We start from the raw sequence: 24868 nt of genomic DNA, 5'->3' as shown, positions 1-24868 counted from the left end.
AGCATGGCACTGATATTCTAAATATGGTTTCAAGCACACGTCTCTGTTTTTGTATTATACTTTTTATTTTTTCATATGAAACAAATCAATTCTTCCAATGTCTTTTTAAGTGTGAAATGTCTTTTTAGCATGAATTCTCACAGTACATTCAGTTAATGTTGATCTGAAAGAAAACATCTTTGAACTTGGCACTTAGAAAACAACCACAAGGAATTGTCACCTTTATTGATTTAGAACAAAATTTACAAAGCCATTCAAACAGTCATTTTTTTAATACTTTTATGTTTTTTAAACTCAACTGTTGAGAATATTCAAAATACTCTTTTTAATGTTGCTTCTCTCTGTCTTTGTACTTACAAATATGTACATTATAGTCTCTGTGTCTTGTCACGTGTCGTCCCACTGACTTGTCATCACTGGTAATAAAAACCCTTTTTTAGTGTTTTATTTATATATCTTCACGCTGCTGGCACTCTGTTCAGCTCTCCACTATCTTGTTTGAGCTTGAGTGTCTGTGAATGTTCGGTGTGCTCAGATGGATGTCCCGTGGCTGGGCTCACTGGCTTCTGGGATGGGTCCTCCTGGCACTGGTTGGTAGGACATTGGCATGGGTGTCTTGACTGGGCTCTGACGGAAGAGCCCCCCATTGGGCGCCCTGTGTTTGCAGCGGATTGAGGGCATGGTGGCACTGCTGAGGGGCAGGGGCAAGGTCCTGCCAGCGGCCGCGCCCAGTGTCCTTCCTGCCCCATGTCCCTCCTGCAGGAAGGTGGTCACAGAGAGCCGCGGCGGCCCCCGATGGGCTGGGTAATCCCGAGCAGACAAGGCCTCCAGGGACTGGCTGGGCTGCATGCTGCCAATGTCCAGGGCAGAGATCTCGATAGACTGGCCTGGCAGCTGCTTGTGGGCCAAGTCCTCGTCCAGGAGGCTGTTCAAACGCTGGTGGACCTGTTCCAGGTTCACCTCTTTGTCCTAATGATAGATAGACATAGAGAGCATGTGGAATAAAAGAGGCCAGGAGAAAGGATGGAGGTTTTAATGGAAGGGAGAGCATGAATGTAATTAAAGTGGAGGGTGATAAAGAATAAAAGTGAAAATGAATGTGCAGTGAAAGGGGTTAGGAGGTTATAAGAAAGAATGGGACGGAAATAGAGAGTGAACGAAGACAGAGAAAGACAGGTTACAATGGTTGTTTCATCATCACCATTGAGACCAGTTCACATGCACTGCAGTCTACTCTTATTATTATTCAGTTCACACGAGTTTGAAGGAGGCTGAAAAATACACTGCCTTAATTAAGCTTCATACAGGAAAACCAAATATATAAATGAATGATATACAGGAATTTTTCAGGCAGCCAACATGGAGAGAGACATTACCTTTAAACATTAATTCTTAAATACGGGGTCGTAAAAGGTAATGTCTCCTCTTCTGAAATGAACTTAAATGAAGATGTCTCTTCAAGCAGAAGTGTTTAAATTTTCTCCACAATTAGGTGACCACACATCTGCAGTGGGCGACTCTTGCATGAAGAGCATCTACTGTTAACAAGACAGGCTCCAATAAACGCACAACTTCAATTAATCAGATTTTGTGAAACAATAAAACCCAAATGAAGACAAAGTAGTTAATGCCACTTAATTGAAGTAATCTAAATTATAGAGAAGAATCTTTTAAAATATTCATTTTTTCCCCAAAAACATACATCAATGAGGAAACATATGAAGGAGGACAGGGAGAAGCCAAATAAAGAGTGCATGGTTGTTTATTAGACACATTTGGCTGCACCCTGCCCTCCACACAGACATATTTTATTCTATCATCATGCACCCATTTAAGCCAAGCCACACTGAAGGCAGACAAAACAAAAAAGCCAAACAAAAAGGAGAGACCGTGGGGTGAGATGACAGATGAAGCAACTACAATCTACCCCTGCCCGGCCCCATGCCCCGCCCCTTTGCCCTGACACAGCCAATGACAGTAGAGTACATCAGGCCTCTCCTGACCTGTGTCAAGAGCCTCGGCCTCCTCCCAGTCTCTCTCTCTGTCTGTCCATATGTGCCGCCTCCCTTCTGGTGAAGCGCTTGTTATGTCATTATATGTCAATGGACCAGAAACCCTTTCCAGACCGTAATCCTTAGTCACCTGCCAAAGATCATAGACAACGATAAATTACCAAAACGGTCCCCTGTGAATCCGGACATTGACATATAATTGCAATTAGTTGCTACTTAGGTAATAAGAGGAATAGTTTGACATTTTGGGAAACACTTTTATTTGCTTTCTTTCTGAGAAGTAGATGAAAAGATCTATACTGCGACATACATGTGCCCTAGTTGGTAATTTTTTGTCATATTTGCTGACATTGTAAGTATATCCACAGAAACATGACACCGATGATCTGTGGAAAAAAAATCAGATCACTCTTGCCTCGTAGCGCACTATAGCTAATGTAAACAACCAATCAGAGCAGACAAGTCTTTAAGTGGCTGTCAATCATGTCAGTTATTGCTTGTGAACTTAAGCTGTCAAACTAGGTAGCACTGAACAAATATGACACATAATTCTGTAACAGCATTTCCTGTTTCTCCCATTAAATGTTTTAGAGATGATGAAAGGACGCCATTTTGAAAACAGTCAAGCTGAAAACTCAGCACCTGCCATCACCTGGAGGAAATGCTCTTGTTTTAAATCAAAACAATACACTACAATATGTTTCTGAAAAAAACTGAAATATTTTATTTTGATCCTGGTGAGAACTGTTGTAGTGGGAACCACCAGAAAAGCCGTTTGAGTAGTTTGCAAGGTGTTTATTTGTCTGTCTGTAGATAGATTTTATCAATGTGATTGCATCACAGCTGTGCAAGATGCAGTAATGAAACTTTACAAGTGTGTAGTTGAGATTACAATAAAGGCTGAGTTTGAAGATAGTTTGGTCCTGGTAAGGGGGCTTGAAGTAGCTGTTTTAAGTTGCAGTATGCACCACGGCGAGTATTGTTTTCACCCTGTAAGTCTGACTGTGTGTCAACATGGAAAAATGTGGTCCTTATGACACCTGTTGTAGCGTGAACTACCACAGAAGCTGTTTTGAGTATTTTGGCAGGTCTTCATATGTCTGTTTGTCTGAAGGCTTGAGTTAAAAAATGGAAATAGTCTGCGTAAGGGGGGCTGGAAAAGTGGGGGAGTGAGGAGGGGCCGTTGGCTTCTTAACGATATGCCACTGGCTCACAAAACGTTGAGATCAAAGGGTGAGTTTGAAGATGAGTGTGGTTGGAGCAGCGGGGCCGATAAAAGGGGAGAGGAAGTAGGGAAGGGGCCGTTGGCCCTCCCACTTTACACCGCTTGCTGACATTCTCTTTGACTCCTGGATTGCTGTATTGTGGCAGGTGTGATCCTATCGCAAGATGGTCTCTGGTTTTTCCTCTTAAGAGAAAATATAGGAGATATTAGAGAGAAAGTTGCTTCATGAGGCCCAATGTTCAGCAAGTGATAAGCGTACTATCCTTTAGCTTCTTATTTAAAGGACAGATATGAGAGTGGTGTCAATCTCCTCATCTAACTCCTGGCAAGAAAGTAAATAAGGCTTTTTTCCCAGAAAGTCGAACTATTCATTTAAATGGCTGATGTGCACAGGTATGCAGTAGGTTTTGTTAGAAATGGCTGTCATAATGTCCACATACTGTATGTTTTTGCTGTCATGGTGCTGGTGAGGCTTGGTAATATTAGAAGTGATACTCCACCCAAATCTTGATATCAAACACTTGTGCAGGCTTGAAAGGTAGCTGTGAAAAGTTTACAATGTTAGGAACAATTGCTGTCGTCAGCTTGAATTCATGACTGTAACGCTCAATGCTATGATGTCATCCTCAAATTACTTGTGTTTGTCCAATCCAAACTGTCAAAAATGTAAAGCTATTCAACAGTGATATAAAACTGAGAAAAGCAGCAACTTGTTAGATTTTAAAAGCTTGTCCCAGTTCATTTTGCTTAATAAATGAGAGAAAAAATTCACATCACAAGTTTAGATGTCTTATTTTATCCAATAAATGGTCCAAAAGCAAAAACAACAATTCAATTTACAACTGTAAAAAACAAAAAGCAGCCCTCACCTGAATATAAAAATGGTTGGTAAATTGTTTTGTGTGAAACTACTTGTTTCTGCTTTAATTTACTTAAAGTTATGTTGTTTTTAATGAACTATTAAATGACTCATTATTTTTGCATTACTGAGAAGACATAATAAGATAAAGACAATGGTATTATGTGTTTTGACAAATTTCTGTGCAGGCTTTTCCTGCTGTGAAAACCTCCCACCATGTAAATAACTACAAACTTTCGACAGTCACATTTCAAGCCCACAAAGGGTAAGTGTTTGAAGCTCAAAGTTTATATTTTTGGTGGAAAATCCCTTCCAGTCAAGTCTAAAAACAAAATAATGGAGCACATGACCACAACTATACTCAAACAAAACATAAAAAATATCTTATGTTCTATATGTAATAACAGCGATGTTTGTCTGTCGTGAATCTCACATGACAGCAGTATGTGGTTATTATGAGAGCAGCTGCACACAAAGACAGGAACAGAAATCAACAGCAGTAAGTCAAACTCTCATATGCCCCAAAATCCAGCAGGGGTGGAGTTTGGTTTACTGTCTTTTCAAGACAGGACTGGGTCTTTAATGGGTGTCCTCAGCCAGTGGTTTTTATTGGATTGTTGGGCTGTCAAGTCAAACAGGCAGGTCAAGGCTCAGATTCTGTACTATCTGCTTTTGCTCACACTTTAGTTTAGGGATCCATGTCAAGCCTTAGTTGTCTGGACGCCTCATGCAGAGGGGCTGCCCAGTCGACAGCAGCGAGATGAAGTCAGAGCTCTAAAGCATTAAGACTTGAATGGATTAGCTAAAGAGAGCTATTGTACAACTGAAGCACTTATCGACTCAGAAGTACAATTTCAGTACGTGGTTTTGAATTTACATTTCAACATTATATTTACTGCTATCACTTCAGCTGCGGTTCTCTCACATGAGCACCAGAGACTGAGATTTTGGGTTTGTTCGGGCCAAAGTTTAGGCAATTATTGCTTTTATGTGTCAGTATGAGAGAATCACAGCGAGTTTGTTTGAGAGAGAAGCCTCAGAAGTCCCTAACAAAGCACCCCAACCTCTCTCCCAACATGAGAAGGAATGAGTAGATTGATCACATGATGTCTGGACTATCATCAGGGGCACACCTATTATAACTGGGTGTACTGCAGCTCTACTAAATCGGGGCTGGCGTCAGCGCCTGCTGGATCCATAAAGTAGAGTGTGGCAGTGGCATCTCTGGGCAGGACCGGGGGGCCCGGGGGTCTGGGTCTCGACCGGGGCCTTGGTGGGGCAGGGGGACCCGTGGTGGCCACCATGGCCCGGTTCTGGGTTAGCAGGCTCGGGACTGGGCCCTGGCCCGACGAGATGTCAGTGGTCACCTCTTTGGGCTGCTCTCTCCGGCAGTGGTTGCTGTTCCACCAGGTCTCCAGTGCAGCCACCAGGAGGGCCAGCAGCAGCCCTGCGGCCAGGATGCAGAAAACGCCAGCAAAGCTGTGGAGACGCAGCGCCCTTCCCTCCGGCTGGGCGTCTGCATGGCTCTGCAGGTCACAGCGGCCTTTCCTCGGCCACCATTTCTGCTTTAGGATGTCTAGATCGCCTTTTTCCTGAAGTTCCAATATCCTGTGGAGAAGAAAGACTTTAAGGAGGTGCAGGGTTTCACAGGCACTGGAAAAATCCTACGATAGCTTTGATGTAGACATGTTTAATGTTGGCTAATCAAATGGTGAAGGCAGTAGAGTAGAGAATGGCAAATTAAATGTAATTTTCAAAGAGAAACAATGAGCAAATCAATATAACTGCTCTGAATGACTATGATTACATGATATTACTGTGTAGCTGTTAATGTACTGCATTAGCATTGATTGTTAGGTCACTAAAGACCCACAGTGAGTGTAGTGCTATTTAAAGCTGCAGTTTACACAACAGCAGATTGTAAGACGTGATACTGATGCATTGTTGAAACAATTTCTGAGTGCTTACACAAGCTCATAGACCAGCTCTATGCGAACAAGGCAAAGAAAAACAATCGCAGTTTCATGATTAATTGGTTTCATATCAAGTTGTATAAGCGTAGAAACAGAGATGATCAAATACTGCAGTCAGCCCATTAGTTAACGCACAGAAAGGAATGGCTGGATGTTGTGGTGGAGAATGATGATGGCTGAGTACAAACTGAGGCAGACACTGAATCTGTCCCATTGGAGCGGTAAGCTTTCTGCACAGTCATTATTCAGCCTCTTCAGCAGTGACTGGTGCACGTGTGTTTGTGCACAAGCTTGTTTTGTACTGTTTTGACATTTATACACATTTATGCTCATGAAACTTAAAATATCCATTTAAGATGTTTCACAGAGGCACTGTTTGCAGTTTACAGGGTGATCAATCCTCCCATTTAACATAGGGTAGGTCCTGAATTTATATTTTACAAAGAGGAGTTTGCTGGCCGGATTTGAAATTAATTTCTATCAATCTTGTAAAACTGTAGTGAAAATGTTTGGAGCAGCAGACACAAGATTGGAGCAGTCTTGTGTCTGGGGAGAAAAACAGATTAACCGAAAAATGTGGGTGGAAAATCTGAAATATGTACTTCACAGTGTGCATCTCCAAGATCCACTGTGATGAGAAACATTCAGGTTTCATTGTATCTAGACTTCAGTTAACATTATAATGGAAACTACAGTTTATTACAGCATGGGTTTTATTTTCATAGCTCTGGCCATCTGTGTTGTCGGTTATGAAAGCATTGTACCCACCAAAGTAATTGTTGGGATCTAGAGACATCACTAAAAATAGCTCCAGCAAGGCAAAAAACTGAGAATATGGGGTTAGTTAAACTTATTTGGAAGTAAAAACAAAGGCAAAAAGTAAACTTATAACCCAAATTGTGCTTTGTCAAGAGCATACCCACCTTCTGGTTCAACTTTGACCTGCTATTCTTTGAATAGCTATGTGCACTTGTGTTTTTCCGGTGCAATAAGGGATTTCTTGCTCTTACTTTCTTTTTTACTTCCAAAGCTAAATTTAGGGAGAAATTTGCAGTAGCAGGAGCTTAACAATAGCATGGACAGGTTGAGCAAGACCAGAAAATTGCCAGGACAGTTGTTTTGGAGCTGCAAGGGTCTTCCACTGTGGAAGCAAAGCCATTGGGATGAAATTTTGTTGCAGCTAATGAGGCATACGAGTGCATGTAATATTAAGATCTGGCCAGGGAACATGAATAGCTTCGGTTAGCAGACACCTGGATGTCCAACACCATTCAAAATTAAGTATTAGAAATTCTGGCAGATGCCGTCCAGAGAGAAATTAAGTCTGAGGCGACAGAGCAACATTCTTTGGACTGACGGAACAATGGATTTAAGTACATCTGAGCATTTGACCAAGCATATACTCATATGTAGTCATGGGCATTTTTTTTTCACTGTGCAGCACCCCTTAGCAAAAATATGTTCCCAAACGCATGAAACTAGTGTAGTGTGTAGTGTGTAGTTTGTTTGTTTTTTCAATTATTGTAAAATGATTTATAGGCTAAATGATACCAGCATCAGAAATTATTGGTTGATTCCATTACTGCTTGGCTACAGTTAATGCTGCACAATGAAATAAATCAATACACAGTTTAACAAGTAAACCAATATACATACTTCTGAGAGAAGAGGTCTCTGTAAGGACTGCCGTGCTGCAGGGCCATGCCGTAGCCTCTGGTGCTCATGCTGTTTCCTGCTACAGTCAGAGTGCAGTCGTCGTCTGTCAGAGCAGCATACTCTACCACTGCCATGTCCCACAGAAAGGCATATGACTCTCGCTTCGCCTGTATAGTTCCGCAAAAGACAAGTACAAAGTATAGATACATGGCTGACATGTTAAAGCAAAACTAGCTTAGCTGAGATACTCTTTGTAAGCAGGAGTTTTAGTTCCCTCAATACATTGTACCATAGAGACAGCCAAAAGAGAAATGTATTTCTGTTTTCTGAAAAAAAAGAAAAAAAATCAATTGTCCTTTCTTTGATCTTCACGGTTAAATCTACCCATTTGTGAACTTTTTCCCTCTCATTTCATTCTTTTGTCAGGTTTTCCTTGAATTTTTACTCCTTTAACACATGTCCCTGTGTAGGTGGGAAGACTTTTAACTTGGAAAAAGCAATAAGTAGAGCAAACAGTTGAGCTAAATATTTCCACAGAAATTAACAAAAACATTTTGTTCATTCATTTGGGCTAAACTTAAACAGCACAATATTTGGTTTCTTACAAAGATTGTGAAAATAGTTGCATCCCTTTTTTTTCCAGCTTTGCATTTCTCACACACGATCATGTGCTGTAGCCTCAAGCACACACTGTAGCGACTATGTAGAACAACCACAGCTGAAAATCTGTCTGAAATCCTTCTGGACTTTTTTTTTGTGTGTGTTTTTTTGGTTCACACTTCTCTGGCTTTCTTCCCTGTGGTATCCCTACATTCTACGTCTTCCAGAGTAGAACTGCTCTCAACAAATACAGCTGAGCAGCCTTTTCACCTCACATCTCATTAGGACTAGATAGGGCTCTCAAGTTCACTCAGCTTTAATAAATAAACACATACTAGAAAAAAAATCACATTACCATCAAACTATAAAACTGAAGTCAGAATGAGGCCCATGCAGTAGTTTTTGGGCTCTGAGAAGCTCGTGGTAATTCAGTAACTGAATAAAATGGCTTCCTCTCATCAAATATGTTTGAAGTTGGATTTAAAACTAAAAAAAGAGTTTTCATTGATGTATGTATCTGTGCTAAGCAAACTGGCGCAACTACACTGAATGCAATTGGCTGCTCGAATAAAGCATCGACAAGTGCATCTATCTAGACTCTATAATTTGTTTAATTATGGATTATTCTTCAATCTGGTGTTTGTAAGTCTCTGTGTCTCGTGTTTATGTGTTAAAGGAAGATAGAGAGAAGAGAGAATTCATGAAATATTAATTCAGTAGCCGCAGAGTTTTCCAGAATAATTAAAATCCCTCTCATTTCAATAGATTAAAAATATCACTTTACTCACATACCTCTGTGAATCAGGGACGGTAATTATTTAACAGTCTCACAGTTCCTACCTGGTAGTGTAACACTGAAAAGCTACATTTAATTATCTTCAAGGCTGAGCTCATGTTTCACAGTATTCATTTCTCTCTGTGCCGAAGATATAATTATATTATATTTTTAGATAATTTATTTAAGAGAGTTTAGTTTCTGGAAGGCAGCACAATCCTTTCATTGCTGTTAACTTAAATACCTATTTTAATGAATAGGTTTGAACCAAAATTATTTAAAAAAATATTTAACAACTAATAAACTGCTGATTTGATTAATTCTGACCTTTTATATTGCATAGCCAAATGCTGCTGTTAAAGGTGCAATGTGTAAGATATGGTCAGAATTTTAGTTCAAAACATTAAAAAAATGTACTCAGCAGAATATGAAGAAGTAACAGTTAAGACGTCTGTGTTGTGTTGCAGAGAATATCTACTGAAATGAGCGTGCTAACAAGTCCACCCTCTTCTGTGTAGTAATACCACTTGTACCTCGAGAGGTGTTTGTGAGTCACTGTAGCATCCAGTTTGCCTTCAGTCCAACATGAGAGGATGACGAAGTAGAGCTGCCCCAAGGCTTGTCAATCATGGTGAAGGTACAGCCACTGGTTGCAAATTTATAAATTCTAGGATAGCGGAGGAATGACCTGCCCCACTCCCTGTGATTGGCTATAACGCCTTGCCTTTGTTGGTTAGATTAGTTAGGGTAAAAATGTCAGAGTAGGGCAGAGTAAAGTGAGCCATTCCTTTGCTATCCAACGAAACTTTAATTCGTCCCCTGGTTAGTGGCACAATTAGCACAAAGATGGCTGAAACTCTTGGCAAGCAATCTGTATCACCATCCCAACCACCTGCTCCCAGCAAGAAACTAGGTTCAGTGGCAAAGAAAATAACTGATACAAAATGAAGTAAAACAACAAAACATTTGTGTGGCTTTCCAGTGCTGGAGCGAGCTCTTAGAGAGTTGAGAGTTGAGTTTTGATGCTGAACTTGCAATGTTTGTTTTATACTAATAAGCCGGGCTGTCACGACACTCCAAATCCAAGATTCAATTTGAGTTTATATGGATGATTTTAATTTTTGTTTCAAACATTTTTTTCAGCACTGAAGGCTATGCCATTGTTTGACTATCCAATCTTGATTCGTAAAGATCAAATGACTGCGGGTTTTATGCCCAAAAACGGTCATTTACATTTTCAAATTCTACGCCACAAGGTACTGTGTGATAAAACCACCATTGTTCTTTGGGAATGTACCACATTTAGGCCATATGGTCAAATTAACATAATTTATTTGGTGGAAATAGCCTATCCTGCTTTTGATTGTGCTGACCCAAATTGAAAGTTCATTTTGATTGTTTTTCAATTTAGAATCGTAATTGCAACATTCCTACTAGTAGGCTACTTCTAGTGTTGGCTATAGCTAAACATATCTTGCAACTAATGAAAACAAAACCTATACTGAAAAACAAGCTCCAAATGGTGTCAATACATGGTTTTGATGTGGCTGTTTTCTTGCCACTATGGACTTGCTAAAATGGAGCTAAGCAAGCTATATCGTAAACTGTAGGCTGGCGCCACACTTTAGGATTGTAAGATAATTATTATTTTGACTAGCTCTCAGAATTTTAGCAGTTTGCTGAAGAGGTTTGGAAGAACTGAAATTCTTCCCTCTATTTGTTTGGAAAATGTGGCCAAGTATTTCACATTTCACCAGAACGTAGAATTTAAAGTTAGCAGAATATGGCGATATGAGTTAAAAGTGTCCTGACAACATTTCTTTCATAAATACCACAATAAATACTCACCTTCTTGATTCCCTCTGATGGGCTGGAGACAGAGTTTTCAAAGGCGTTGTTCTTGTTGATGGTCTTCCAGAGCTCAGCATATGTGCTGTCCTGCTCCAGCGGGTTGGTCCCTTTGGCCTGGAAATACTCGTACACTGCAGAGTCCCTCACTGTTCCGTAAGCAAGGTCCACCTGCTTGGACAGGTCCTGGAACGACCTACAGTCAGGGTCACATCAGTGAATCAGTTTAGATTTGATAGAGGGCTGTAATGTAAAAACAAGGGGAAAAAATCAAAACGGAAATGCATCTTTTTAGGAGCATTTTTCAGTTTGAGTCACGCAGGGAATTTCAATTTCATGACTATCTGTTGGACATATTGCTTTTGTAGAAGTTACTGCATAAAGAAAGTGAGAGTGAGTTTTAAAAAAATCACTCATGTTTTGTGTGTATCAGCTGTTTTTCTTGGACGAATCTATTTCATAGTCCATCAGGATCCAATCCAGTGTTTTAATTTTTGAAAGGAGGGATATTGTTTCATTCATTCATTTGGATCAGCAGAAGTGTAGTATTTGTTTTTTTAATAGTGTTACTGTCTCATACCATTATTTTTCCACATGCACAGGCTGTTGTATATGTTTGCTGCCAGCAAAGCTGTTACTGTTAACAATATGTCAGGTTGTAAAATATAAACAATATCTTATTTTTCTCACCATGCTGCGAAAAATCACTGACTCAGTAAACACTTTGGTTAAGTCAGAACACATGCACATACAAATTTTTGATAATTCAACAGTTAAATTGTCAACCTTTACTGCTAATAATCTCACTCAAAGATCCATAGCAAATGTCACAACAAGAAGCCTAAATTCTTTTCATATTACATTACTAATTAATAACATCTTCAACTGCATAACTTTATATCATCAAAGGCATACATACAGTAATATATGTTATTCCAATACTTACAGTATTGCAACATGTTTAAAATTGCAATAATATTGTAAAGTTACTTGAGTATTGTGATTATTTGTATTATTGTGCCTTTTGGTGACTCCCATCCCTAGGACTTTCTGTCCCTAATCTAGTGAGGGTTTGAAAATTTCTGACCTTGGTACCCCACTGCTGTCAGTATCAGAATAACCACAAAAGACTATTCCCACTGTTACCAACACTCCTCTGCTCCTTCATTCATTACTCCGACTAAGCCTGTCTTGTACCAATTCATTTACAGATTTCCCTCTGTAAATTTAAAATTAAAGTTTTAACTTCCTCCTGATTCATTCCATCCAATCCAACTACAGCCTCTGTCTCTCATGCACATTGGAGCACTAATCAGCGTGTTCTTTATCAACCAAAGTAGCTGCACCTGCTGCATGCTGCTTGCTATTCTGATGTCAGTGCTTTCCCCTTCTCTACCAGATTCAGAGTAATGATGACCAGGTTGGAAGGTTAAGTTGCAGACTGACTGTGGGGTTCATCCCAATGATTGGGCTTTTGTTACCTAATAGAGTCTGCACCCAACTCTAATCTATTTTTTTATGAACAATACTTTGTATCTGAAAACTAGTCTTTCCTAATTGAAATGCTTATTACGCAGACGCTATGTGGGCAATAAGAAATGAGCAGCTGTATTTTAAATGTGGAGATTATTGCCGGTTTTGTACAGCATCACATTTGCTAAATGCCTGTGTGGTTGTAATTAGAGTTTGCTTCCGATGTAATTTTAATGGCAATCTACGCAGAAGATTACCTACTTCCTTAACTGGTATTATGTTGATATGTTTGACATGCTGCTCTGTGCATTTCGTCAGAAAATCAACATATTAGAGTAGCACCAAAATGTTTGTGCAGCTAAGATTGTCTTCTCACCAATTCCCTAAAAGTGAGAGAATCGAATAGCTTATCTCAAGATAATGATGTTGGACTAATTCAACCATTTAATTAGAAGCTTACAGTATATGGTGTAGTAATGGTTGTTGGAGGGGGGGAAAGAAAGCGAGAAAAAAACAACTGATTAGATATTTGCATGCTCTCCAGTTTATTCTGTCAGATTTAACTGCAAGCTTTACTGCTCTGTGTAAAATATTCTGCTTTAACTTATTCCAACAGCTTACTTTTATGCAACTACAAAAGAGCCTACACATGTTGAACTATATATTGTGATAAATAGAGATGATAAATATTTATATCCACCAGCTGGAGTAATAGAATTGATAAAAGAGATGAAAGCCCCTGCATTGTGAGGAAAAATATGAAAAACAATAGACAAATGGCACATTTTAAAAATTAAAGATACAGTAAATGTAAACCACCAACAAGTGATAATATCAGGCAACATCTATTAAAATAAATACTGTAAATGCACTGAGGACATCTGTCACCCATGTTTTCCTTGTTTGCCTTTTCTCTTTTAAAGCAAACACACTTGAATTCGCGATCAATACAGAGAAGTCCAACCCAGCCCTCTGTCCATTAGCTATAATGGCTGAACCAAGACTGAAAGAAGCACAATACCAGCTGTATTATTTCTCCCTCTCTGGCATGCACATCTACAGAGTAGTTTGTAAAGAGTATTCTTCTCTTTTTATGTGTGTGCCACTAATTGGTGAAAAAGGTGTTGTTGTTCTTGTTGGAATCAAAGGCACTTAATGGCACACAGTCGATCTTGGTTATATTTAGCTTTATAAATGAGAAATTGGCCATGGCAGCAACAATTAAGGCGACATTAAAAACAAAAACAAAAGAGTTCAGTCAGAGAGTTCACTTAATTAGTATTAATCCATGCCATATCCTGGAGGACAAAACAAGTTATGAAACTAATCCAACTTTTTCTCTTTTTTGCTTCTCACACTCACTCAAGAGAAAAACATGTAATAGTCTTACATTGCAGTGTGGAAGAAAAGAAAACACAGTTTCACCTCTGTGTCCCTAAGGCGTAGGTGTTTATAAAGGCTTATTTACAGAAAGAGCAAACAAAAAGGGAAAAAGACATGCAAAATAATTTGCAAATGCTAATTAAGTCACCTACTATTTTCAGACCAAGTTGTTAATTGTTCCCAGTAGGCTTGGGAGGTATCCATTTTTTCATCTTCATATCTTATAAATATATCCAGTGTATATGGTATATGACAGTTGACGTGTGGTAACTTTAACTTCATTCAAACTTGACAGAAACAAAATAAAACTCCCCCAAATAGTTTGGGATACTCTTGCTTGCAATCTAATTAGTAAATCCACTGTCTACTGTGGGCCCAGCAGCTACATTTTGATTCAAATAAATCATTAATTCTCCAAGTTAGATGGAGACCGGAGACTCAGCTCTGGTGGTGCATGCTGTGCACTACATACAATGAGTTTAACAGAAGGAGGACCACCTGTATTTATAATGGTATTGAAAAAACATACCTTTGGGATTTCTAAATATACCTTAGTGTAAAGTATTACTGTGAAACAGCCCAATCCTGTTCCCAGCACAAGTGTATAGTCTGTATATACTACAGGTAGTAGGTAAGTGTCTTATATATTTTATCTGTACAGCAACTAACTTGTAAAGGAAAGAACATTGATAACAAAAATAACAAAGAAATAAAAGAAAAAAACAACTTTTGGTATTTTTAAAATGAACATAGCCAGACTGCACCTGCACTCTGTTTGATTTTTAAAATTCAAGCCATATCTGTCAGAATCTTTTCAAGGATTGGACATTGGATTTATGCTGGAGGACAAAATTGCTGATGCTTTTCTGACAAACAAGAAATTTCAGATTTGCAAATTTGTTAGTATTAACCCCCTTCGATGAGGCTGCATAGTAGATTACCAAGACTTAGGTTATCATCTACATAAAAAGAGACACATATAGACACGTATGGAACCTAGAACTGAGCAGTAAGGGAGCCTGGAGATGGAAAACATCCATTGTAATACAGCAATTGTGATAGTTCTTTCGCTACTATAATTTTGATTTAGACAGAAAAGCCTTTCCACCTCAACCACAATGACTCCAAAGCAGCAAGGACCTGTTTTTGTAGGCCCTGTAACTTCCCTTTCCCAAGCCAAACTGCAGTCTGTTCATTTACATGCAATAATTAACTGTCTTAGAGTCTGCTTTCTCCAGTAAACGAGAAACCTGGTTTCTGTAATCGGGCATAGGGGATTAAAGAGACCTGATTTCCCCAGGTAGATTTCCCCTGGAGACCACTGATTTCTCTGCCATGTATACAGGAAACCAGTTTTCTAATTTGCCCTTTACAAGTTCACATATGCATGACAGAAAACTGCAGACAGGGAGAGCAACAGCTGAGCGGCTTGATGAAGGAGAGATGATTACAGAGCAATGTGTATTTAAACAGATTCCTCCCGAAGTCTGACTAAAACTGAAACTTATCTGCAGCCTGCAGAGGTATTAATATGTCTGTTATTGCTGGCAAACATTTGACTATTTGTAAAACACAGACACCTTTGTCCTGTGAAAGAAAGCTCATCTCTCTGTAAGTGTACTCTGACCCACACATGTTCTCCAATGACCTGATTACCTGCATAACCTGTTTACCTCCCTCGTACATTCCCCAGCACAATAAGAAAGTAAGAAGAGCAGAACTGGCCCTTTATCAAACACTATACATGCACATATATATGTATATATATATACATATATATATATATATATATATATATATATATATATGTTTATCAAACAATGAAACAGCTGTAATTTACCACAAAGCACTGGGTGGAAAACCCTCTATTAGACGTTAGTTGAGCCCTATCATTTCCACAGACACACCTATATGTCTATATACACATTTAAATTTTCAGTCACCGTCCTCTAAGGACATTAATTCCATATCTGACGGTAGCTAGTAAAATTTTCATTTTTCCTGACCTTTAGGGGTGTCTGTGGAAATGATAGGGCTCAACTAACGTCTAATACAGGGTTTTCCACCCAGTGCTTTGTGGTAAATTACAGCTGTTTCATTGTTTGATAAACATCGATTTCAAAACAGGAAATCAATCATTGCTCTGCCAGACATGCCCACTTTGATTGTGGGTAATGGTAAAACCCACCGTCTCTTTAAGGATCTTGTAACAGCATTAAGTGGTCAGGTAGTTTAGAACCACAGAAGTTTAAAAAGAGTGCCCAGTTTCTTTGTTAGATCTGAGGTGCTATCTGTCTTTATAATAAAAAGAAGAAATCACTTTCCCACGCTTTGCCCTCTCTTTGGTAACTGTCTCAATTTAGACATTAGGGGGCAGATTTACTAAACCTACTGGCAAATTACAGTCAGGGTCACAAAGATTGTCTGCAAATGTGTCCACAGCAAGTTTTACATTTACATACATTTAGCAGCGAATTCACTTACAAATATTATGTATTTGGGGAGTGGAGCAGCAGAGTTAATTTGAATACGCTGCTGCTAAGTAAGACCTGATGCTGGGCAATTTAAGAAGTGTCTTGTGCATGTCAGGAAAGCAATGGAGTACAAAAAAAAGGTCTCTGCTTCCATAGCGTGAAATGCTGTTTGAAGAAACCAATTAACAATATTAGGAATTGCAATAATTTGCTCTTCTTCTTGCAGTACGAAAAGCTGCACAGAGGTTATTTATTTTTTAAGAAAATATATTGTAGGGTGCCGTGGCCCTGTACTGCTCTCACTTTCTTCTATAAAAGTATGTTTTTAGAGTTTTCAAACAGTTTGGTTTGCTTAAGAGTTTATCACCTCCAGGACATTTGATCTCGCAAGAACATACTGTACAAATCATGCTTTATTGCCTTAAATCTGTTCAGATTTTCTGCAGGTGAATCCCACACAGGCTACGAGTTCTCCCCTCACAGGTGAACTGTGTGCTGCTTAGCATTCACTCCCTCTCACATGTCCACATGTGGCTATTTGTTCAACACAAGACGGACCCAATGCAATCAAACGCCTCTCTACCCATTCTTCGGGGAGAGACGGCACACCAAATTGGATTCACTGACAAATAGCATTTGGACTGAGGACAGGCTAGTTGTTAGGCGGCGGGTCAAAAAATTACAGAAAAAGCAGACAGACCAAACACCAACTGCAGCTGATGAGAGATGCACTCAGATGAACCTTCAGCTTGAGCTACAGCATTTGACCCTATAGTTAAAAAAATTAAAAAATTTACTGTAGCTGCCCCGATACCAAAACATGTGACCTAACCCGTCAAGATGAGATCCCAGGCCCAACCCGAAATGGCAATTCCTCTAATAATCATGCGCTATAATTTGGCTAGGCAGCATGTTTACGTGATCATGTTGGGACATTTCATACATGTGAAACTAAGATAATGTATTTTAAAATGAAGGTAATTCAGAAACTACAATTTAAAAGAATATTTTTTGCTTATACATCTTTACATTTAACGTGCCCGTTAGTAATGCACCTGATTGAAGCAGCTTCCATATTCCAGATGGAGCTGACACACAAATGTCAAAACTAGATTTGTGTTATTCTCACATTGTTTTAATATATTCATCAGCCAATGGCCACAATCTTTCCTGCACATTCTTTTTTTTTACCAGAACCAGAGCCAGAAATAAAGTTAAGACAAAATACCATCCACAAATCAAAGTTTTGGCTGGTCATTTGATGCTGAACTCTGCTCTAAAGAATGCACATTGTGCAGCTGCAACAAGTGAAATTGTCCCTCAAGGCTCCCTTAGAATCAAGATGGTGGTGGAAATAACAAAAAAATGGGATTTATTCATACTGTGTTGTCCCTAACTTTAGTGGATCATATAGTGGTTATGGAATTATTCTTCAGGCCCTCCAGATTCTAAAATGACCAAACTTTTCCGTGGTTGTCATTTTTTAGCTACAACAAAAGCCAAACTATGGCCTGCAACAGACTGAAAAAGGCTTGTTTTTAGCTGAGATGATAGCCAGAAATGCATTTTGCTCTGCGCTTTTGATACAGGATTTTGTTTATCACTTTCGGCCTTTTCTGGATGGCTTAGAGGTTTTAGCATGTTATAAAACACTCTGTAAACTTGTTTTTCAACAAGTGTACATCACAGCAGCCACAAGAGATCCTTGAGCATACAGTCCTAAATGTTTACAGAAAATATTAGGATGACTGGTCCAGTAGTTAGTGAGAATAGCCACGGACAAACAGATACACTCCCACACACATGATCAAATGCATGAGCGCCCCCTTTTACACCTGGCAGAGATAAAAATGCCTACATGTTTCCACTGAACACTGACCTTACTACAATAGAAATGCCTCAAGAGATCTACACACATACTTTCAAGGCTTCACAACATGATTACATGAAAACATGCAGAAGCTTAAAACCGAACCACAATTTTACACATCAGAGTCTATTTGCCTTGTTTTTTTGGAGTACTACTGCGAGTGTGGAAAAAGTTGTATAAAGCCTTTTGTTGCCACAGAGGGAGCTGCATGAAATCTGTTGAATTGATGTAAATCAGCATCAGTTGGGGCTCAAGACAACATGTTTGAAAATTAGAAAAAAATCTGTTGGCCTGAAGTAAGAGAGTAGAAGTAACCAAAGCTCTATAGCCTGCTACGTTAGGTACTTGTAGCATAGTACACCAAACTCTGCAACTTAAGTTAGAGTAGTTCGGCTGCATTGTAGGTAATGTAGGCACCAGATTTAAAAAAAAAAAAAAAAAGATGAAAAACAGATTATATCTCTGGTTCTCCTATACAAATTTTGATTTCTTTCTTTTTAGATTTCCCATTTGAAAATGTTAAGGGACCGCAATGCTTACATGGTGGCATACTCTTGTAAGTGTTAAAGCTTGTTCATATTTTAAAATTTGAGAAACATTTCTAATTATATACTTTTTTCATAAAATATATTATACTGTATCAGTTACTTCAGTGAATTAAGAATATACCTTTTTTCACACTGATACACATTACTTGAGAGGGCCGATGCCACATATTTAGAATAAAATTTAAGCCAATCAAAATCTGATCCTTAATTTAATGAACTCTTCTGTGAGTTTTCCACCTCAGCTTGCTGGTGTTGCAGCACTGCTTGCCTTAGTGGCAGCTGGGCTCTACACTTCGAGCATTTCACAAAATATAAGAGTGAAAATTCAAGTGTGTGAAAATTGATTTGGTTGCACTAGCGATTGACTCCGTTTTGGCACCTGAGCTGGCATGGTTCCCGTGTTAACAAATCTGTCATTTTATCCTCTCAATTTTTCAAAGCTCAGAGTACAAAACATTCAGGTAGAAGCTCATTTCAGTCAAGGCTGGCCGTCACGTTTGGCGCCACCAGCTGCAGGTCACATCAGCTGTTGCCAATTAACGGTAACTGCGTGAGTAACTTGATGCCAGGCCAAAATAAAAACTTGGCCGAGGGTTTATGTGCTCCTGCAGCAGGTGTCTACTCAGCCAAAGATTGTTTATGACATTAAGGAGGCATCTTCTCTCTAGTAGATTGCTTCATGTCAATTTCGGGAGTCACATTCTTGCACTTATGAAAAATAAGTTGTGTCAAATTTAGGGGGCTACAGTTGTAGGTTTGATTTGTCAGATAAATATTCAGTCACGATTTAGGTAAACACAAGTGTAAGGACTTGAAATGGGATTTGTGCCAAAAAACATGTTTACAGAATGTACTATTCCTACTGTGAAAATAATAACAAAGAAAGAAATGACACACAAAAAGTGTAATTTCTGTGTTTTTGACATTCAAGGTAAAATATCACAGAATGACAGGTCCTAAATTATTCCTCTGTTAACCATTACTGTAGGCGTATACTGTACATGTGTGCTTTGAAAACACATGAACAAGCATAAATTAGTTAAAACCCCTGTTGTGTTGAAGATCCACAATAAGAGAATCAAGTGCATTTGACTCAGCTCAAACAGTGTGAACATGAAGGTATTGTGTCTTACCGGACAGCATTGTCCATGCGTGACACGGTGAGGTAGGCAGCCAGGTTTGCTGTGTAGGAGGAACAGACAATGAGGGTGAAGAGCCACCAGCTGCCCATGACGATACGCAGAGCCACAGATCCCAGGATTGAGTCGCTGCCTGGGGAGGTGCAGAAATAAACACATGGATATAAAAACAGCACACGTCATCTTGGTTATTCACTGTAAAGCATTAGTCATCTCTTATACTGCTCTAGTGTAAATACCAAAAGATAATATGCGGAGCGAACCAATTTTAGCACATTTATATATGTCATACATCTCATGAAGACGTGCTAATGCATCCAAAACCTGTAGGCGTGCTTTATTATTATCGGGATCTTGTGGTCTCATTTTATTCTCATTTTATAAGTTTCACTTAATTATATGATGAGAAAGCCAAGAAAAGAAAGGCTTTTCATCTTGATGCATTATGTTTTACGTAACTCTGATTTTTTTCCCCCTGTATTTTCTTCCTGCAAGCTTTAAGGAGACTGGTCAACATGATAAGAAAACAGACATTACCGTTTTTGGTGTGTGTCTGTTAAGAAAATTGATTGTTCTAGTACAATGTAGTCATATTTTATCATCAAAAAGGGACGTGTGATGCTTCAACCCTGCTCTTTTCTCGAGGTTGTAAATATGTCCCAGGTCATCAAAATTGTCATCCTTAAAATGTTAAATTGATATTCCTTAACTGAAACATACACATTTAAGTTTTACATGCCTTTAAAGTACCCCCCATTTTGTGTTTAAGCTGCTGCAAGTTGTAATTTTTCTAAGATAATACTCATATTTGCATGTTACACTGAAGTAGTCGACTATATTCATAATATGGTTTTGTGTAATTACTGAGTTCTTTCCCAAGAGCTTTGTGTATTCAAACCACTACCCAGAAATGTTAGTTGCACACTTTTATATTCTATTACACATCCCAATCCAATTTCATCAAAGAGTGTAGTACTCATTAATATTCATTCCTCTTCTTGTCTTTTTAATGTTCTTTCCTTCGTGTCTTTAATCCTTTGCCCTTCCTTGTTTTCTTTGAGGGGAAAAGACCCGTTCGTCACATTAGCTTTTTCTATCCTCACGTTTTCTCTGTCATACCGACTCTTTCTCTCCAAATATCCAACAGCTTATGAGGTGCATGAGAAAAATGTCAGCACACATTCTAATTTTGAAGAGTTAAGCCATAGAAATGTCATCTGAGAGATTCAGGAGTGTGAAATGTAATGAAAACATATTTGTCTGAAAGTGTCACAATCAACACAGCTGCGCCCTTAGGACAGTTTTGGAGAAAAAAAAAACGAAGGCCTTGTCAGATGCATAGCACTCTGCCATCAGTCATTTTTATTACATATGGCTTTGACTGATTCTGTAAGGTCATCGAATGTGAAATGGGCATCTTGAAACTTTACCAGATCTTACCCTGCTGCGGCCGTCCACTGTGGTGCAGGCTCTTTCATCTTTGAAACAAACTGATTTAACTCTCTGATCACAATGAAAAAGTCTTATTTTCATCAGTTCTCAGAGACAGCTTCATATTATTTCCTACCTCTCCCTGACCTCCTTATGGAACAAAAGCATGGCAGTCCTTGTTTGAAAAACACAGTGAGGAAAGTCAGTGTGTCTGTGGGTGGGTAGTTTAGTCTGCATGAACATGCAACAAAACCCAGCCAAGTGTTGGCATATCATTATGAAATCATTGTGGGGGATACGGTTGCCAAGTTTATGCTCTCTGACAATGGCACACTATGCATCTGCAGTCAGATCCATATCAAAGGGACCTACGTCATCCCCAGAAAAAAAAATGCAATCCACTTGACTGAAACAAAAAGTGGCAACGTTGGAATGCGAGCCAGAAACGAGGAGGGAAAAAATAAAGAGGCAGAGGAAAGACATGGAATTTAGCTTCTCTTGAAATATAGTGGGTGTTGGGTTAAAAAAGGCTCATGGGCAGTGTGCCAGACTTTGATAGATGCTGTTCAGGCTTTAACATCAGTTGCTGAAGTAGTCATTTATCCAAACTGGACATACCTGGATCACCACCAGACCTAAAGATGGGGCGTCCTCCTTGACAAGGGCACCTTTAGAAAATGCTAAGGTGGGCGTTGTGCCTCAAACTGACTCACTACTGAATCAGCATTTGTTGTACACGGACATCCACATGTACATTTTCAATGACTGGACCCCTTTTTTTATTTTAATCTTCTGTCCTAATCCCTTGAAGTAGATTTTGGTGTTTTTCTTTGCTTTTGTCTTTTTGGATTTTGGTAGAATATTTAATAAGTGCATAACTGGTGCTTGTCTTCATTTGATATAATGCTGAAGGTCAAAAGCAGGCAGGTTTTAATTTATTTGACAATGCCACTGACTTTATCAGTTAACACACCTTCAAACAGAAAAGTGTTAACTGCAGTAGTAAAGAATCGGTGTATGATTTGGGGGACACGAATCATGTCTAATTATATATATATAATTACACATGATTTGTGGCTGCTGTCCTTGCATGTTGTCGAGGCCAGATGCAAACTATTTCACCCACCTTGTTGCACAAATGCACCGTAGACGATCCAGATGGCGCTCTGAAGCGAGGTGGAGACAGAAGGCGGCGGATGGCCTCCTGCATTGTTCTGGCAGCGCACTGCCTGGATGCGCCTGAGCAGGAAGATCATAATGCCCACAACAGGGATGGCTGCGGCAATGCACGCCCACACTGCCAAGTCAAATGGCGCCAGCAATGAGAAAATGTTGATCTTCTCCTCTGACTTGCGCATCAGGATTCCCACTGAATAGTCCAGGTAGCGCTTGCTGAAATCAACCACACTCTCACGCTCCGGGGTGATGGTGATGGCTGATATGGCCAAGTCAGCTCGCTGTGGATGGACAGTCAAATGTTCCCATTTTAGCCACTTAATAGCATTTCCTTTGAAAACAACAAAAAAATTCACGAGTAGAGATGCATGATAATATCAGCATGTCATTGGTATCAGCTGATATTGGCTTTAAAATTAAATATTGAAATCAGCCAACATGCAGATTTCTGCAGAGATGACAAACCAATTTTGTTTCTTCCTTATTCAAAGTGAACAAACACAAAACATCAGGTTAATGATACAGAACAGGTAATAAAACAACATATCTGAAAGATACACAAGTATGATAGAAGTATGTCTGAAGAATATATATGGCAAAAATTAAACCAACAAAGAGACAAAATAAATAAATAAATAAAAATACAGATCAAAACAGATAACCTGGCTTTTAGGCATACAGATAAAGAGGTATATTCAGGCAGGGGATTTAGGAAAGAAAGTTGCATAATCTTCTAAAAGAGAGCAGATAATGATATTGGATATGGTTATGGACCAAATGAGTTGTTAGATTGGCATATCGGATATCAGCAAAAAATCCAATGTCGTGCATCCGGGTTATTAAGTCTTTCGTATGTTGTTGAGCATATTAGAACTCCATAAAATGGTCCATGTTCTCCAGGTTAGGATGGATTGTTTGTGACTAAGTTTTTTAAAACTTATGGCTTACTCCAAAGACTAGAAGAAACTTGCAAACTTTTGAAAGAAACTCTTCAGTTTTCAAATGAGCCTCCATCACATTTTATTCGCCCTTCTACCAGGAAATATGCTTTGTTCTTTGTCTTCCATCTAGAAACACCATCAGGCTAAAGTTTTCCGCAATGTCTACAGAGGTAATGGTAAAATTGGGAGAAAATTTGGCGTGAGCATTTTCATTGCCGAGAAGAAGAAAACATATTGGTTTTGTTAGCACTAATGCTTTTCCCACAAAAAAAACATTCAGCCAAGATTTTCCATTTTAAAAATGCATGTATCTCAGTGTCAACACAGACAGACATTTTCTCTGTGCACCTCCATGCTCTCAGTGGGAGGAAAACCTTTTGATTTAGCTGACACAATGATCTTTCATCATTATTACGCCAAACTTTGCCTTATATAACTATTCTGTCATCGACTCAGTTTGTTGTTGACTTTGAACTTAATAACCAGGGAGATCATTAGGCCTTCATGGAGGTTTTGACTCTGGAGCGCTTTCTTGCTGATCTTGGATTTAAGTCTGTCTTACTTCCACACAGCAGTATCTTGCTATTTTATGTTAAAAAATATGGGTGAGAGTACATTTACCTCAAAGTAAAAAAATGTCCTAAATTCTCAAAAGAATTATAACAGTCGTTATGAAGTAAACACTGTGGCTTTCATGAAAAATTCACAAACTAAATCTGAGATCTATGTAATTTATTTAGCCACTATGTAATAAAAAATATGCTAAGTTCTATCTCCATCAAAGGGAGTTAAAATCCCATTACCATTATGGTCCACAGCAGCATTTGTCAAGGTGTCAAACTGTATCAATGTCCCTCCAAAAAGCAGAAATCAGACCCATTTCAATCAATCTGTGATGTCGCCCATAGGAGAAAACTGATGTGCAGATAGACTGTTGGCCCATGCAATGTTTTTCTAATCTTTTCCACTTTACTGAGCCCTATAATTGGAATCCAATTTTAAAACAAGACAATGTGGCCTGTCTCCCAGAAAAAAATGATTTGGACTAAAATCTGGACATTGATTGACAGAGATAAAAAGAAAACACACCAACCTTGCCAATGAGTTCTCCAATCATGCCATTCCAGGATCCATTAGGGAGTGCTGTGCCGTATTTCCCATCCGCGACTTGGTAGATGTCGTACTTGAAGCCGAGGATCTTGGCCAGGGCGTCCAGGACATCAATGGAAAAACCCTTGTATCGCTTGGGTTGGCCCAGAATATTTTCCGCCACCATTACAAAAGGCTCTTCCTGTTTGAACGAAAATGGCACTTTGTGGATAAAACATTACTGGAAATGATTTTGTTTCAAAGCTTTCGATTTATCCTCAAGCTCTGGAAAAGGGTAAGTGCACTTAATCACAAGCATGTCATTTATCAAGATGCACCATAATCTCCTCGGGGCCGAATTGGCGACCGAAGTGAGGACACATTCAGTCATATTAA

At 39.0% G+C, this 24868-nt stretch overlaps 1 protein-coding gene across 1 annotated transcript in view; it reads right to left on the bottom strand.

Annotated features, from left to right (window-relative positions):
• Window positions 1–340: 340 nt before the first annotated feature.
• The window catches only part of grid1a (glutamate receptor, ionotropic, delta 1a), a 296842-nt gene continuing 272314 nt past the window's right edge, over window positions 341–24868 (bottom strand). The window contains exons 10-16 of the mRNA XM_042502252.1: window positions 24477–24674; window positions 22393–22723; window positions 19830–19968; window positions 10949–11144; window positions 7726–7892; window positions 5464–5704; window positions 341–969 (exon numbers count right to left, since the gene is read on the bottom strand). Coding sequence (XP_042358186.1) covers window positions 532–969; window positions 5464–5704; window positions 7726–7892; window positions 10949–11144; window positions 19830–19968; window positions 22393–22723; window positions 24477–24674 — 1710 coding nt within the window. The 3' untranslated portion in view covers window positions 341–531. The remainder of the gene's footprint in view (window positions 970–5463; window positions 5705–7725; window positions 7893–10948; window positions 11145–19829; window positions 19969–22392; window positions 22724–24476; window positions 24675–24868) is intronic.

This window comes from Plectropomus leopardus, chromosome 15, assembly GCF_008729295.1.
Source record: "Plectropomus leopardus isolate mb chromosome 15, YSFRI_Pleo_2.0, whole genome shotgun sequence".
NCBI lineage: Eukaryota > Metazoa > Chordata > Actinopteri > Perciformes > Serranidae > Plectropomus > Plectropomus leopardus.
This window is presented reverse-complemented; position numbering and strand designations above follow the sequence as displayed.